Source organism: Ptychodera flava, unplaced genomic scaffold, assembly GCF_041260155.1.
Source record: "Ptychodera flava strain L36383 unplaced genomic scaffold, AS_Pfla_20210202 Scaffold_41__1_contigs__length_1339820_pilon, whole genome shotgun sequence".
Lineage (NCBI taxonomy): Eukaryota > Metazoa > Hemichordata > Enteropneusta > Ptychoderidae > Ptychodera > Ptychodera flava.
In genome coordinates this window covers 1,194,205-1,208,094 of record NW_027248363.1, presented here as the reverse complement: position 1 = coordinate 1,208,094, position 13,890 = coordinate 1,194,205, and the positions used below count along the sequence as shown (strand labels likewise).

The following is a 13,890-nucleotide window of genomic DNA, read 5'->3' as shown; positions in this document are numbered from 1 at the left end:
TACTGTAACAGTAACTATAATGGAAGTCTCCTCACTATTAAATCATAATATGCAAATACAGGTTACCACAAAGAACAGTTACATATGATTGTAGAATAAAAAATATTCTCGCTCGTAATAGGGCGGGATATCAATATCATTAATTTGGTTTGCTTTGTTTTCAAAAGTTATGATCATATCACTATTAATATCCTTTACCCGTAGATTTGCTTCGAGTTCGACCTCACAAATCAACAGAATGCTAATTAATACACAGAACAGCAGCGTCGACACGTGTGTACCACAATCATATTCACAAAGTGTACAGTTACTGACACACTTGGTATTCCGTTCAATCGTAATTTGTAGGTGCCTTGTCTAGCTTTATGTTCTTGAAATATGATGAACACGCCGGTAGAATTGCATACATTATACAACTTTCAAAAGCATGAAGTATAGTTTTAGTGATTGAACGCGAAGCAGGTAATGATTCATGCAGCTACGTTACATAGCGCAAAATATATAAAAAGTCAATAATATCTCATAGCTTTTCCCAGTAATAAGATATACTCGTTTATATTTCATACAGTACATATATCGATGAATTTAACAAGGTCAGAGATAATAAGTATTAAAGATAACAGTCACAACTCTCCGAATATATTACACTAAGGCCGATGGCTATTTTTATCAACAAAACTAACATACGGCGGTACAATCTAAGGATTGTGGGATAGAACAGATGGTAATAAAGTATAATGGCTTGCGCATAAGCAGAGTAAATATTGACTTAGGTTGTTTCAGTTATTGTGAGAGGGTGGGCAGGGGAATTAAGGAGACCCCTTTTTATTGTTACGAGCCAGCATTTGGCAGAGGGTCGCATTTTACAAATTTAGCCTGACGAAGGGCGAGAGGAAAGCCAAAATTAACGGGCGAGGCTTGCCGAGCCCGTTAATTTGGCTTTCTTCGAGCCCACGCCCACAAATAAACGTTAATGGCCAGAGCGGAGTTCTGTTATTTCCATTATATTAACAGCAAACCAAAGAAAACCGTCAAAATTTCCGAAAATTTCAGGAGCGAACGACAACTGGGCCCCAGAAACTGAGCAATACGCGACGCATTGTCATGCGCGCTGTAAAAAATGGGCAAATCCGGAGATGTTTTCAGAAAAAATATCTCAACTGGACCTATAAGTGCTCCATTGTATTTTGTGATTGATTATGATTTACGTTTGAACTGTAAAGTTACGATACTTTGAGTTGTTAATCTTATTATTCATATTCACAGACCATAACTGTGTATTTGTGGTCAGTCACGTGGTTCAGCTCGACCAATCAAAATGCGACAGCCAGGGCGTTGTAATATAATGTAGAAATAACGGGCGACGCGCTGACAATTAATGTTAATTTGTGGGCAAGGGCGAGAGGAAAGTCAAAAATTAACGGGCGAGGCTTGCCGAGACCGTTAATTTGGCTTTTTTTCGAGAACGAGCCCACAAATAAACGTTAATGGTCAGTGCGAAGTCTGTTATTCCATTATATTATCAGCGAACCCCAGAAAACCGTTAAAGTTTCCGAATTTTCAGGAGACGTTTTCAGAAAAAATATCTCAACTTGACCTACAAGTGCTCCATTTTATTTTGTGATTGATTATGATTTACGTTTGAGCTGTAAAGTTACGATAATTTTAGTTCTTAATCTTATTATTCATATTCACGGGCATATAAACAAACCATTACCGTGTATTTGTGGTCAGTCACGTGGTTCAGCTCGACCAATCAAAATGCGACGGGCAGGGCATGGTAATATAATGTAAGATAACTGCGAAATTTGTTCGATTTAGCGTACACAGAATTTTGCTGAATTTTTTGGGAACTTTTAAAATATACACTGCTTGATATTAGTTGAATACTTTGAAAATGTGAGTGATGCAAGGGTGAGAGTGGATTTGACGAAGTAAACATTATATTACAACTCGGATTGGAAAGAAAAATCTCTAGCATACAGAAAAGAACGTACTACAGAGCTATGGGACTTACCTTTGCGATACAGTGTGGTGAAAAAAAATGTTTCTCTTCAAGGTTTTGTTTTTCATGTATTATTGTCAATCTTTCCCTTACTGACTCCCGTTGAGACTTTGACCTATGAACGACATTTTATTGCTTGGCAGCCGGCTTGTCCCGGCGATTTCAAACAGCTGGTCGATACTTAGGCTGGCTTCCTGATTACACAGGCCATATCCTTCAAGTCTGCATGCCCATTAAAATGTGACTGTCAGGCAAGAAGTGTTTACTAAGTCAAAGTTTCAAATCAAGGGGACAGCAACAATTGCCGAGGTTTACACCGAAATGCAACACTCTGGACTTTTGTGAGCTCATGGATGTCTTTTACCCACGATTTCTTTTAGGGGTTCAAAAACAAAAATATTCTCGATATCATTTAATGATCTTCTCGATTGTTAATAATTAGCAATGACAGGGCATCATCACTCTTGTGCTGTTGAATTTAAGATTCTCCGGCAGAATTGGGAATCCTACGATACTCAAGGTTTTATAGCTTCTCCGACACGTGCGATAATATCGTCCAAAGTAAAGTAAAGTGAAGGTGATATCTATGATTTCACTGTGAATTCTCTGCGTTTCATGAAACGATGGTTTGTGTTTCGGAAATGAACCGTCACAATACTTTTCACACTGAGTAGTCAGACGAAAATTTCAGACTTTATACTCGTTTAATATCCATCAAGTCTTCTATTATTATTAAATTCCTCATTTTAATTGATGCTGGGTATTTTGGTTTATTAAGCTATCCAAGACAGATTGTGGAGGCATGATGGGCTAATGGCAAGAGCAGTGGACTCACGATCACAGGATGGTGAGTTTGAGCCCCGGCATGGCCATGGTTTTGTGTTCTTGAGCAAGGCATTTTATTCCTCATTGCTTCTCCCCACCCAGGAGTGATATGTACCTGGTAGGACAGTGGTTGTAATGTGTGTGTTTCGCTCTGCTGTGTTTATTGGCTGCACATATGAGCTGTTGTTTGCTCCCAGTGAGTTTTGTGGTATCAACTTAGGTCAAGTGACCAGGGATAATAATAACTGTAAAGCGCCTTGATCACATATACTTATGGATATGTGCGCTATATAAGAACCTATTATTATTATTAAGAACCAAAGACATACTTAAAAAAATTGATATCGTTACTCACCTACTTGGATACAATGCTAATCAATAATCATTCACCGACTAGACCTGGCTAAGATTCGACAGAAATTAGCAACGGACATTTCGAGGCTCCGAGCATGTGAATGAAATCCTGTGAATGAAATCTTGTGAGGAAATCACTGAATTCTCAAGAATTAATGATTGTCAAATTAAGAGACAGTGACGTAACAGTTGGGATATATTTAGCGTTCAGTTACAGTCACAACAAATCATTAACATCTGATCCAAAGGTCAGCTCTAGACTCAGTAATTTCAGCGCTGCCTCAAAATATAATTTCTTCCACATGGACATTAGCATTACTACCATTGACTTGTTCATGTTATATTATTCACTTGCTCATGTTATATTATCCCCTACAATTTTTTCAAACACTTGCAGTGTAGTTAAACTGCAATTTGAGAAACGCACTGTACACATAACAGTTCTGAAAAATGTGGACAATTGATTTGAAATTGAAGTTCTTTTATTCTCCTTATTTGTCGGTACCAAAATTCAACACAAGCTTAACGCAAGGAATAGGAAAGTTACTTTCAATCTGGTTACACTAGAAATACGATTAGGGTCAAATTCCAGTAATGTAAATACACTTACACGTAAACGTTTTTTATTGAAAAGACTTTCTCTATTTCAAGGATTAACAACTTTCTACGAAGACATGTTGTAGTGGTTAAAGTAATAAAGGGTTACAGTTGTTTGTCTGAGAGGTGAAAAGGAACTCTCACAGATGAAACATATTTAAATACAAAAACCATACGGATTTCGAACATGGTAGCTTATACTGCCACACACTTAAATCGTTATACGATACAATGCAAGCTAAAATTCGTTTGTAGCGATGTATGCAGTAAATGTCGATCTATCTATCTATCTATCTATCTATCTATCCATCTATCTATCTATCCATCCATCTATCTATCTATCTATCCATCTATCTATCTATCCATCCATCTATCTATCTATCTATCTATCTATCTATCTATCTATCTATCTATATATCTATCTATCTATCTATCTATCTATCTAGTAAGCTAGCTATCTCTCCATTTATCTATATTTCCATCTCTCCATCCTTTCATCTGTTGTAGGTACATGGTACCAGCAATCTATTATATGATTTATTACCACATTGTTTCATTCACATAGATGCCCTCCCCACTTGTCTCATTCACGTTATAGGAGGGCGTTGTATGTTCACGCTCTTGCTTTGGAGGGGGTACAGGTCGAAGTGGCTGCAGGGTATGCTCTTCGACATTCGTGGGCGAATCTATTTTAGGCCTTTGTTCTTCTACAGAAAGAGCGAGAGAGAGATTCATACTGAAATTAACAGTAATGTCATTTTCATTTAATTTTGTAAATACATGCTGTAACTTGGTGTCGTTTTATAAATGAAATAAAAAGTGGGGGGGGGGGTATCATATCCGTTTCCCGGGACATGGGAGCCTTATTTAGACCCTATGTCCATGGAAACGGATATGATACTCCCGCCTCAATTTTTCTTCGATCTTTTGTGATTTTTGGATATTTCCATCAATTACTTTTCATGTTTTAAAATAATTTATTTTCACAAAGTTCACTGCCGACTTGATTGTAAAAAAATTAAGAAATAAATGGATATGGTATCTTCTATATATAGATAATAAGACTGGGAAGTAAGATTTTGTTGTTAGCATTCTGTACTTTCTATACTAATGTCAAATTCTTGAAAACACATAAATTGGAACATTTCTGTGCACTTATTAAGCACAATTAAAAACAGACTGCCACCAGGCTAATTGTCAAATTAATGACTTTGCGAAACTGAAAAAATTATGTCCAGCTATGACATAACTGTCTATATTAAATAAAACGAGTGACCTAGCGGGTCATGTCAGTGAAAGGGTCGAAGGTCAATGAGACTTAATCAGGTCGAAACCGAACTAAAATGCCGACGTAAAACTATAGTAATTTCGGTTGATGCTGAAAACCACCAAATGAGACCCCTTCTTAATTACTAGTACTGCTGGTCAAGGAAGTTTACACAAAAGTTCAGAGCGCTTTAGAATTCGGCACACTGAACCTTAACAACTACCAAAAGTCACTTTTGAGCGAGTACTCGAGCTAGAGTCAGTGTGAATAGAATACTAAAATAAGATGCATTCTTAAATACATTCATCGGTCGCTGGATACCTACCATAGTTATTTGCATTTCGTTCCTTTAGCTGTCCATATGCATTGTAACTCCTATCGAGAAAGATATGAGAATGTCTTATGCTTAATAACACTCCACAGAGGATATTATTTACAAATATGTCTTTCTCTGTATCTACAATCATACGTCAACTGCTCTCAGAAAAAAAAATGTCTGTTTTTGCTCAGTATCTCCTTGGCAAATTTGCAACTCGATAAATGCTTACATAATAAAGATAGAACCAAAATCTAAAAGAATGTTGTATTAGACATGCAACTCCTCTGCTTGAAACTTTGCGTAAATTTCTGAACATACATGACCATGTCGTCAATCCTACAACTTATTATTTTTTCCTGTTTACCTACACTCCTTGCGATGTCGCCTTCGTTTCCGTATCAACACCATGATCACCACGAAGTTGACGACAATAACGGTAATAACTAAAGCTGGTACTACCACTGCGGTAGCTATCACGTTTCCACCATATGCTTCGTCCATCACCGGGTAACTGCTACGAAGAGAAATTCATAGAAAGTGATTACGCAGTTACGTATTTGCAAAGCCTCACTTCCTGGTTGAAATTTCACTATTATGTTGACCACTCACAGAGAATAAAAAAAAGCTTATATGTCATACACATGTAACATACATACATACATACATACATACATAGAATTACATACACTACATACATACATACATACATACATACATAGAATTACATACACTATATTTTTACATGCTGACAAACGTACGTGTATACATATCAGCACACAGGAAGGCAGACACTCGTTGAGATGTTTAACCTACCTGGTTGAGCAGTTACATATTTCGTTGGTACCATTACAGTTAATCGTGCCATTGCAAGAAAGATATGTGACATCACATCGCGGCTCAAGCCACCCTTCAACGCACTTTGTACATTCATCCGTTGCATGGTGACATTCTAAACACCGATCTGGACAAAGTTGTTCCTGATCATTGGTTACGATGCAATGTCCAGTCACGTGATCGCATCCATCTACATTGTCGCATTCACAATTTTGTGAACAGTTATAACCATGGTAACCAGTTTCACAAGGAAGATCACATCTTTCTCCTTGCCAACCAGGTGTGCACTCGCAAGTTTTATTGTGAGGTTTACATTCATCTCCGTTGTAACAGTTCAAACATTTATCAGCACAAAATGTCTCATCAATATCGGTGTCAACTTGCCAGCGAAGATTACATTGTGTACAGTGGGGCCCCTGCCATGATGTCGGACATTCGCAGATATTTGGATCTTTACCACAGCGCCCTCCATTGAAACAATTACATTGATGTTGACATTTATCTCCATAGAAACCAGGATGACATGTACATGAGCCGTCAGCAATGTTACAAACAGAATTACTCGGGCATTGACATATACCGCTACAGTCTTCACCGTAAGTTCCAGCTTCACAGAGACAACCGGTTATTGGATCACAAGTAATACCGTCAGGGCAAGAACACTTGTTTTCACAAATGTCGCCATAGTAACCCTCTTTGCAAGTACATGATTTCAACACTCCAAAGTCGACGTTACATGTACCGCCATTATCACATGGACAGGGAAAATCGCAACGTGTACCGTAGTGTGAAGGCAGGCATTGGCACGACCCGTCTATTTTATTGCAAATTCCTCCATTCTGACATAAACAATGATAGGAACAATCCTTTCCATAATGTCCATCCTGACATTCTGAAAAAAAGATTTACTGATAAAAACTAGTATAGATTGTATAACAGCATTCACAAGGCTCAAATTCAGTAGAAGCGTGTACATTTAATGAACTTTGCTTAGTTACATACTTTTTTCATAATTTTTGTGAACACCGAAAACTTCATTTAAATAGAATGGCTCTCTAATGTAATTCACCTTATAGTAACATTTGTTACAAACTTTTTCAGTAATTTTAAAAGACAAAAAAATCAAACACACCCCGAGGAAAGATCGAGCAAAGGGTAAATTATTCAGTTTCGAGACGTGTACTTGTGTGAGTATTTACTGTACGATGTTTTCTTATTACACAGTGGAATTTAGATATTTCACTGCGTGACTGTTCGATACAATACAAACAGTTACACTTTTGGTTGAAAATCACTGCTCCGCTCAGGGCTAGAAAACCTAATTTATTGATGTCAATGCCATTCGTGTTTCCTGAAACAATCCCCCGTGCAGGGGGGGATCGACAGAGGACTGTCCGACATTTTAGACAAAAGTGAGCGGGTTAACTTTGATCTCACTGAACTCAAAACATAACCGTTACACTGCAGGCTCCGGGTAATAATAAATGCCGAAACCAGTACGTGACACGATTGTAAACAGAAGCACTACAGGGCTATCGAAACTGGCAACCGACGTATTTGTAACACAATGATTTATCAAAATCGATAAGCTCTCAATAACTCTAAGCTTCTATTCTAAGTAGTTGGAGTTTGTTTGCTCCTGCCGATGCAAGACTTTGCGACGTTGGGTATCAGATACAATTAAAGTGTAGCTGAGCACCACGAATTCCCACTCCTATATGTAAATGTACACCTGACAAATCCGGAAATTGTTACGCCAATAACATTACTGTACTTACCAATGCAAGGTGATTCTATGACAGTGGGATTTTCCTTATAGTAACCATCACAGCATATGTACATCCTGCGAGGAAATAACATCCATCATTAATGCAAATGCATAATTTATACACCCTCAAGTCTTTCACAGCAGCGTGATCCAAGTAGGGACATTTCTTTCTATTTTAGCGCTCTGTCAACCCATGTGTCAAAGTTCATAGCCTGATTGGTATCGTATTTTGCATTTTCTGACAACAATCTGGCCCAATGATTGCACTTAAACCCTCAAATGCCAACGTAATGTACAGATCATGTTAATGAAGTAGATATTTGACAGTAGTCATCTGTTGCAGATACAGAAAGACCTACTCACGGTTTCTTGTATTCCTCAATGTCTTCCAAAAGGCAGGCATGGGGGTCACTTTGAAGAGTTCGTCCCGTAATTGCTGATACGATGTCAAAACAATGCACAAAGCACATCAAACAGATGATGTTTATGTAACCCATGTTAACAGCAGTGGTCAGTGGCCAGTGTACACAGGAACAACAACCGACGATGTGATTCTTCGAAGATTTGATACTAAGGTGCGAAATGAATGTATTATACACAACACGACGCACCTGTACACAACACAATTACTTTACAAGCATTACCTGCTTAACCTTTCTGTACTTTGAGCACTGTTTCGGTTTCAGATGACGTCACTTAAACCAAGTCGACAGAAAATGGCTACTCGGTCACATAAGTTCCTTATGAGTGGTTCACATTCCAGCTGATAGTAAGCGACAAGCAACGGTGGACCTAGAAGAAATTGAATGTGAAGTGCCATCGGCGGTTGGCATTAGTTTCAGGATTGGTTTAAGTTAAGGTGTCGGGATAAGTCCCCTAAACAAGATAGAAGATTATTTAACACAATTCAAACAGTTTTAATTACCAGCAGCCTGAGAAATAGGTGGGTTTAATTGGATCGGTCACATAAATGGAAACCCCAAAGAAACATCTGATTTCCTGCTGCTAAAATTGTCCTCACTTGTGCCAAACTCAGCCACTAAAGTTTTGGCAACTACATTCCACCATTCTGTCCTTCACCAAAAATAATTTGCACTTGTTGACAGATATTATGGCGCAATGTTCTAGTGTGTATGTTTGTGTGAATTATTAACGTATTAACAACCTTGCCGATCTTTTACAATACGTGCAGAGCTGGCCTCTCAACCGTTATTTGTCAATAGTAGTTGAGCCCACAGGGTCAAAGTGTATCGGGTATTTGACTTTTGATATGCTACTGTAGATGTCACACACACCCCCGACAAAAGACGGAAGCAACCGTGAGATAAAGGCCAACAAATTAAGAAATGCAAAAATTAATGTGTATCCGTCGCGTAATTTGTCAAGTGCAAACGCAGGTATTACATTTTATGGAGGGGAGACAGGGGATGTGGGGGGGGGGGTTGCTGTAGAGGGTGGTAACAAAAGACCAACTTGTGATACTGGAAAAGTTGTTTTCCTATGAAAGATGGCAGAACTTCGTCGGATATGTCATCATTAAGTTGGTAACATTTCCGTTGGTCGATTATGGAAACACTTTATTTAACAGCTCGTCTGTAGTAATGCACATGTAAAATATTTAGTTGTGTATTTTAGATTACGTATGCTCGTGACCAATGTGACCTTTGTACCTGGTGAAGGAAGGTTTTTGAAGCAAATGAAGGATACTGCAAATACTTTGTTGCCATGGAGAGCGCACGATCCGACTGACCCCATTATGAATGAGTAATATAAATCTATAAATTAGAGAATCATCAGTGTAAATAAGGTATTAGGTAGAAAGCGCCCCAACACCAGATATTCGGACACTGAAATCTTTACAGTATTTTTCTGACCTACCGTTTGTGCTTGCTGATTTTAAAGCACTCTGAGTAGATAAATTTCACACCAAAACTGAAAATTTTATTTTCCCCACAGAGTTAACACAGAGACGGCGGCCATTTTAAATTTCAAATGAATGGTTACTTCTTTCCATGTAACCATAATTTACAATCTGACTCATGATTCTTATTCATGATTCTGAAAGAGAATGGTTGAAAGTTTCCTTTTGGAAAGTTTGAGCAAAATTTTAGGTCTTTTAATTTCAAGGCATATACTAACTGACTTGAAATCTTTGTCAAATTGAAGAAATGAACGCCAAGTACTCGATGCGATGCTTATGTACGTGACTCAGATGTGTTATGTACACGTATTAATCACCCAATCTACCTTGAAAACAGAATTTCGTAACAAAATTGCAATCATGTCGAGAACCAAGCAAAGACATTTTAACGAATCATTCTGTTAAATACTGAGGCAGAAACAATGGCGACAATATCTTTTGAAAAGTAGGTGTCATACAAACCACCGATAAACGATAGACGAAACCGTATGCCATTCACCTGTAACCCGGTGTTCCTGTAACCCGGTGTTGGTATAAATACATCGCCGGTGTCCTGTATTCCCGAACAGAGATGACGAATGCATCTCATCATGTGTGTGTATTGCAATGGAACACTGAAGATATTGTCTGATTTGGATAGAGAAAGTGGTTTACTAATTGCCTAATCTCAAACTCATCGGTATAAAACATTGAAAATACCGTCTAAATAACTGGTTAGAATCAATGTGGTGATATCAAAGATTGCTCAGGGCCAGACGTGAAGCATTGGAGTCAATTTAAGCAATCTATGTCACTAGCATTATTCTAATTATCATTATTTGTTACACGAGCGAGATCTTCAGCAGTTGCCACATTTTGATTAAACACAATATTAAAGTTCACGGCTATTATAGCAATTATTTCAGCAATGCTCATTAACTTAGCAATGCTTACTATTAACTTTTAGCAATGCCCATTTTCAGAGTTCATCGAGATTTCATCAGTCATTACTGTGTGCCGATTTACTTTGAGGATTCTCCGCCACTCGATACAATGAAATTTGTAGACTATAGAGGGCTCTCACCTCCTTTGCCTGGGTCATTACTCGTCTGGCTCGCTCTTAGGTACTAATATTTTTCAAGTATTGACTCCACGAGACATTCAGAGTTCGACATGATATTACATAGTGTTTATTTTATAGAAGACAACCTCACAATAGTCGTTGCCTAAAATACAGCTGCGAGACAGTCCGACACAGACACGGGCCTTTAAGGCCAAGGTTCCCATCAATGGTCAATACAATAAATCCCACAGCGCAAGTTATGTCTTTGACATCTTACTGTCGGTGTCGCTAATGTATATCGTCCACAATGTTTTGTGATCTTCTTGTAGAGCGAGGTCCGGGATCGTCGTTCGTATTTCGTACCGTCGAATCATGGGGTTTTAAACATGCATTAGATACACGGCTACAAGATTCCTCCAATCGTCCATACAGGCGGTGATTATGTGCACAAATGCAAAGTCGTCACTTTATCTCGAAGAATTTAAGTGCACGTGACGAACGACTCTATCGACTCAACTTTTTGACATCATACTGTCGGTGTCGCTAATGTAAATCGTTCACAAATCTTAACCTGGTCACTTACCTGAATGCAGAATCAGTACTGACAAAGTGATATTCGAGGTTGAGGAAAAGTCTGTCTGAAACAGTATGGTGGTAGTAGGTAACATATAATAGCATATCATAAGCACATCTAATACACAGCAAAAAGTCAGGCCCTGTACATACCCCGACACAACGCTGTGGTACAGATCTGTGTCAGCAAAGACGCGTCCCGTTGCTGTGACAGGGGCTAATGAGCAGGTCTGTATCCAGAGCTGTGGGGACAGGACTGTATAAAGTGTTGTGGAGACGAACCTGTGACAGAGTCTAGACTTTCTGCCTGTCTCAGCACTGCATTTACAGGACTATTCACAGCAATGTGAATACATACCTGTGACAGGGTAAATGATTTTTTAATATGCACACAATTATGCTTGTATTCATTTCTGACATCAAAAGTGACGCTTTTTCTGAAAATATAGAACCCTTAATCTGACAAATTTCCAGACCCCGTAACAGGCCCAGCAAATTCAACACTGACACGCCACTGTTTGTATAGTCAGGTTCCCTGACCCATTTCCCCGATAGAGGGCGTGGGGAAATATAGGGTCAGGTACCGGGTAGCCATCTTGAACAGAATTTTGTTCAAGATGGCGGAGGTTAGTCACCTGACAGAACATGCTACAATAAATATGGCTGCTACCATGAAAACGCCGGTCAAAATTCGACTGGATCAGAATTATGTTCGAACACAGGTATCCGAACCAAAAACATTGGCACACGAGATGGGAAACATAAACTGAAAGGATTAATCCAGAAGTACGGGGAAATAGGGGTGATTGAAGGCTGGCTGTGATATCGCAGCAGTACTTTTTGCGTGTATCGAACGCGCTAGGGTCATTGAGGTCATCGCCGACTGTGGCGTGACCCAATGACCCGAGACGTTCGATACACGCCGCAAGTAATGCTGCGACATCACAGCTAATTGAAAGCAAACTTTGTTGGAACTGTGAACGACGATTGATTTCGATGGATAGAATGGTGTCCGAATTTCGTGAAAAATGCCAGGCATCATGTCGACGTTCTAAAAGTATTAAGAGGTGTGCTAAATCACAGTGGCTAAATCTTTCGAGGTAGAAAGTCTTTCTTTTTTCCTCCACGGCTTTGTGGTACAAACAAGAAGTTGGTGTCAAGTGAGCCTGAAAGTGCGAAACCCAAGAAAGATGAGAAAAAGTTACGAGTGTTACTTTCATCCAATCACAGCTTGTTTTATTTTAACCCAATAGCGTCCATGTTTACATTAGCCGGTACCTGACCCTATATTTCCCCACGCCCTCTACCGGGGAAATGGGTCAGGGAACCAGACTACTGTTTGTACACCAGTATTTCAGTCATGTGGTCACAGCACTGGATACACTCAGAAATTACATAACTGTATACATTGTAATACCAGGCCTGGTACAGACCTCTTCAACACCACTGATATCTAGACAAACAAGACATTGGCACATTATACAGCATTACAGTCATGCGCTTCGCACACTACAATCTAAGACAAATGCCATATGGTTCAAGCAAATATGACCCATACTGTTATTTGTCAAGAAAGGTCTAGTGGCCCCTCTAACGTTTGTTGTCAGTTCGTTTGAATTTCCATGAAGACTGTGAATTTACCTTGGAAGTGTTTGTTTGCCGAACTGACCGCAATTGCAACTTTTTGCCTAACTGAGCCACCAACGCATGCATGCCCGAATCACCTGTCGTTTTTGCCTAACTTTGCTACACCTTGACTAACAATGGATACAATTTTGACTTTCAAATAATTAAAGAATCTGTTAAAGAATATCTATCGTCAAATAATGAACGATTCTGACTCCACTTTAAGCCAAAGACAACACGTGCTATTATCAAATGAATGGTTTGAGGCAAAGTGTGAGATATAAATTTGACTAAATACTCTAAAGAGGCTTTAAACTGATTCGATAAAAATGAAAATATCTTCTGGAGATATTTGCCGAAATGACAATAAAAAAAGTTAAAGTTGCAGAACTGTTTTTTGTCAAATCTCCGTCCACGGCTTATGGGACACGAGAAGCCATTGCATTAGTCCATCGGAACTTAGGTCCGACCGATCAAAAATTATAATGGATATTGGTGCGATAAATATTTACGTTGAAAGGAAGAAGGAAGGGAGGGCACAGGCACACAAAAAATGAAACAACACAGAAGGTATGTACTTTACTTTGACGTAAAACATTTATTTCTAGAGTATTAAATTGATTAAGAATTTCACTTCATTAACGATCAACATGATACATCATTGCTGTGCGCCGCTTGAAACCAGTTACACCAAAAATAAAATGTATGCAAATTAATAACCTTATTTAAATATAAGGGTTACATTTAACCTAGGAGATG

At 38.7% G+C, this 13,890-nt stretch overlaps 1 protein-coding gene across 1 annotated transcript; it reads right to left on the bottom strand.

Annotated features, from left to right (window-relative positions):
- Nucleotides 1-3,753: 3,753 nt before the first annotated feature.
- On the bottom strand, nt 3,754-8,466 carry LOC139128003 (multiple epidermal growth factor-like domains protein 11). Its single transcript, XM_070693864.1, has 6 exons — nt 8,333-8,466; nt 7,980-8,044; nt 6,181-7,093; nt 5,732-5,881; nt 5,374-5,423; nt 3,754-4,488 (listed from the first exon to the last, which is right to left on the bottom strand). The coding sequence occupies exons 1-6, from the start codon at nt 8,464-8,466 to the stop codon at nt 4,322-4,324; spliced, it is 1,479 nt and encodes a 492-aa protein (XP_070549965.1). The 3' UTR covers nt 3,754-4,321.
- Between the last annotated feature and the right edge of the window lie 5,424 nt (nt 8,467-13,890).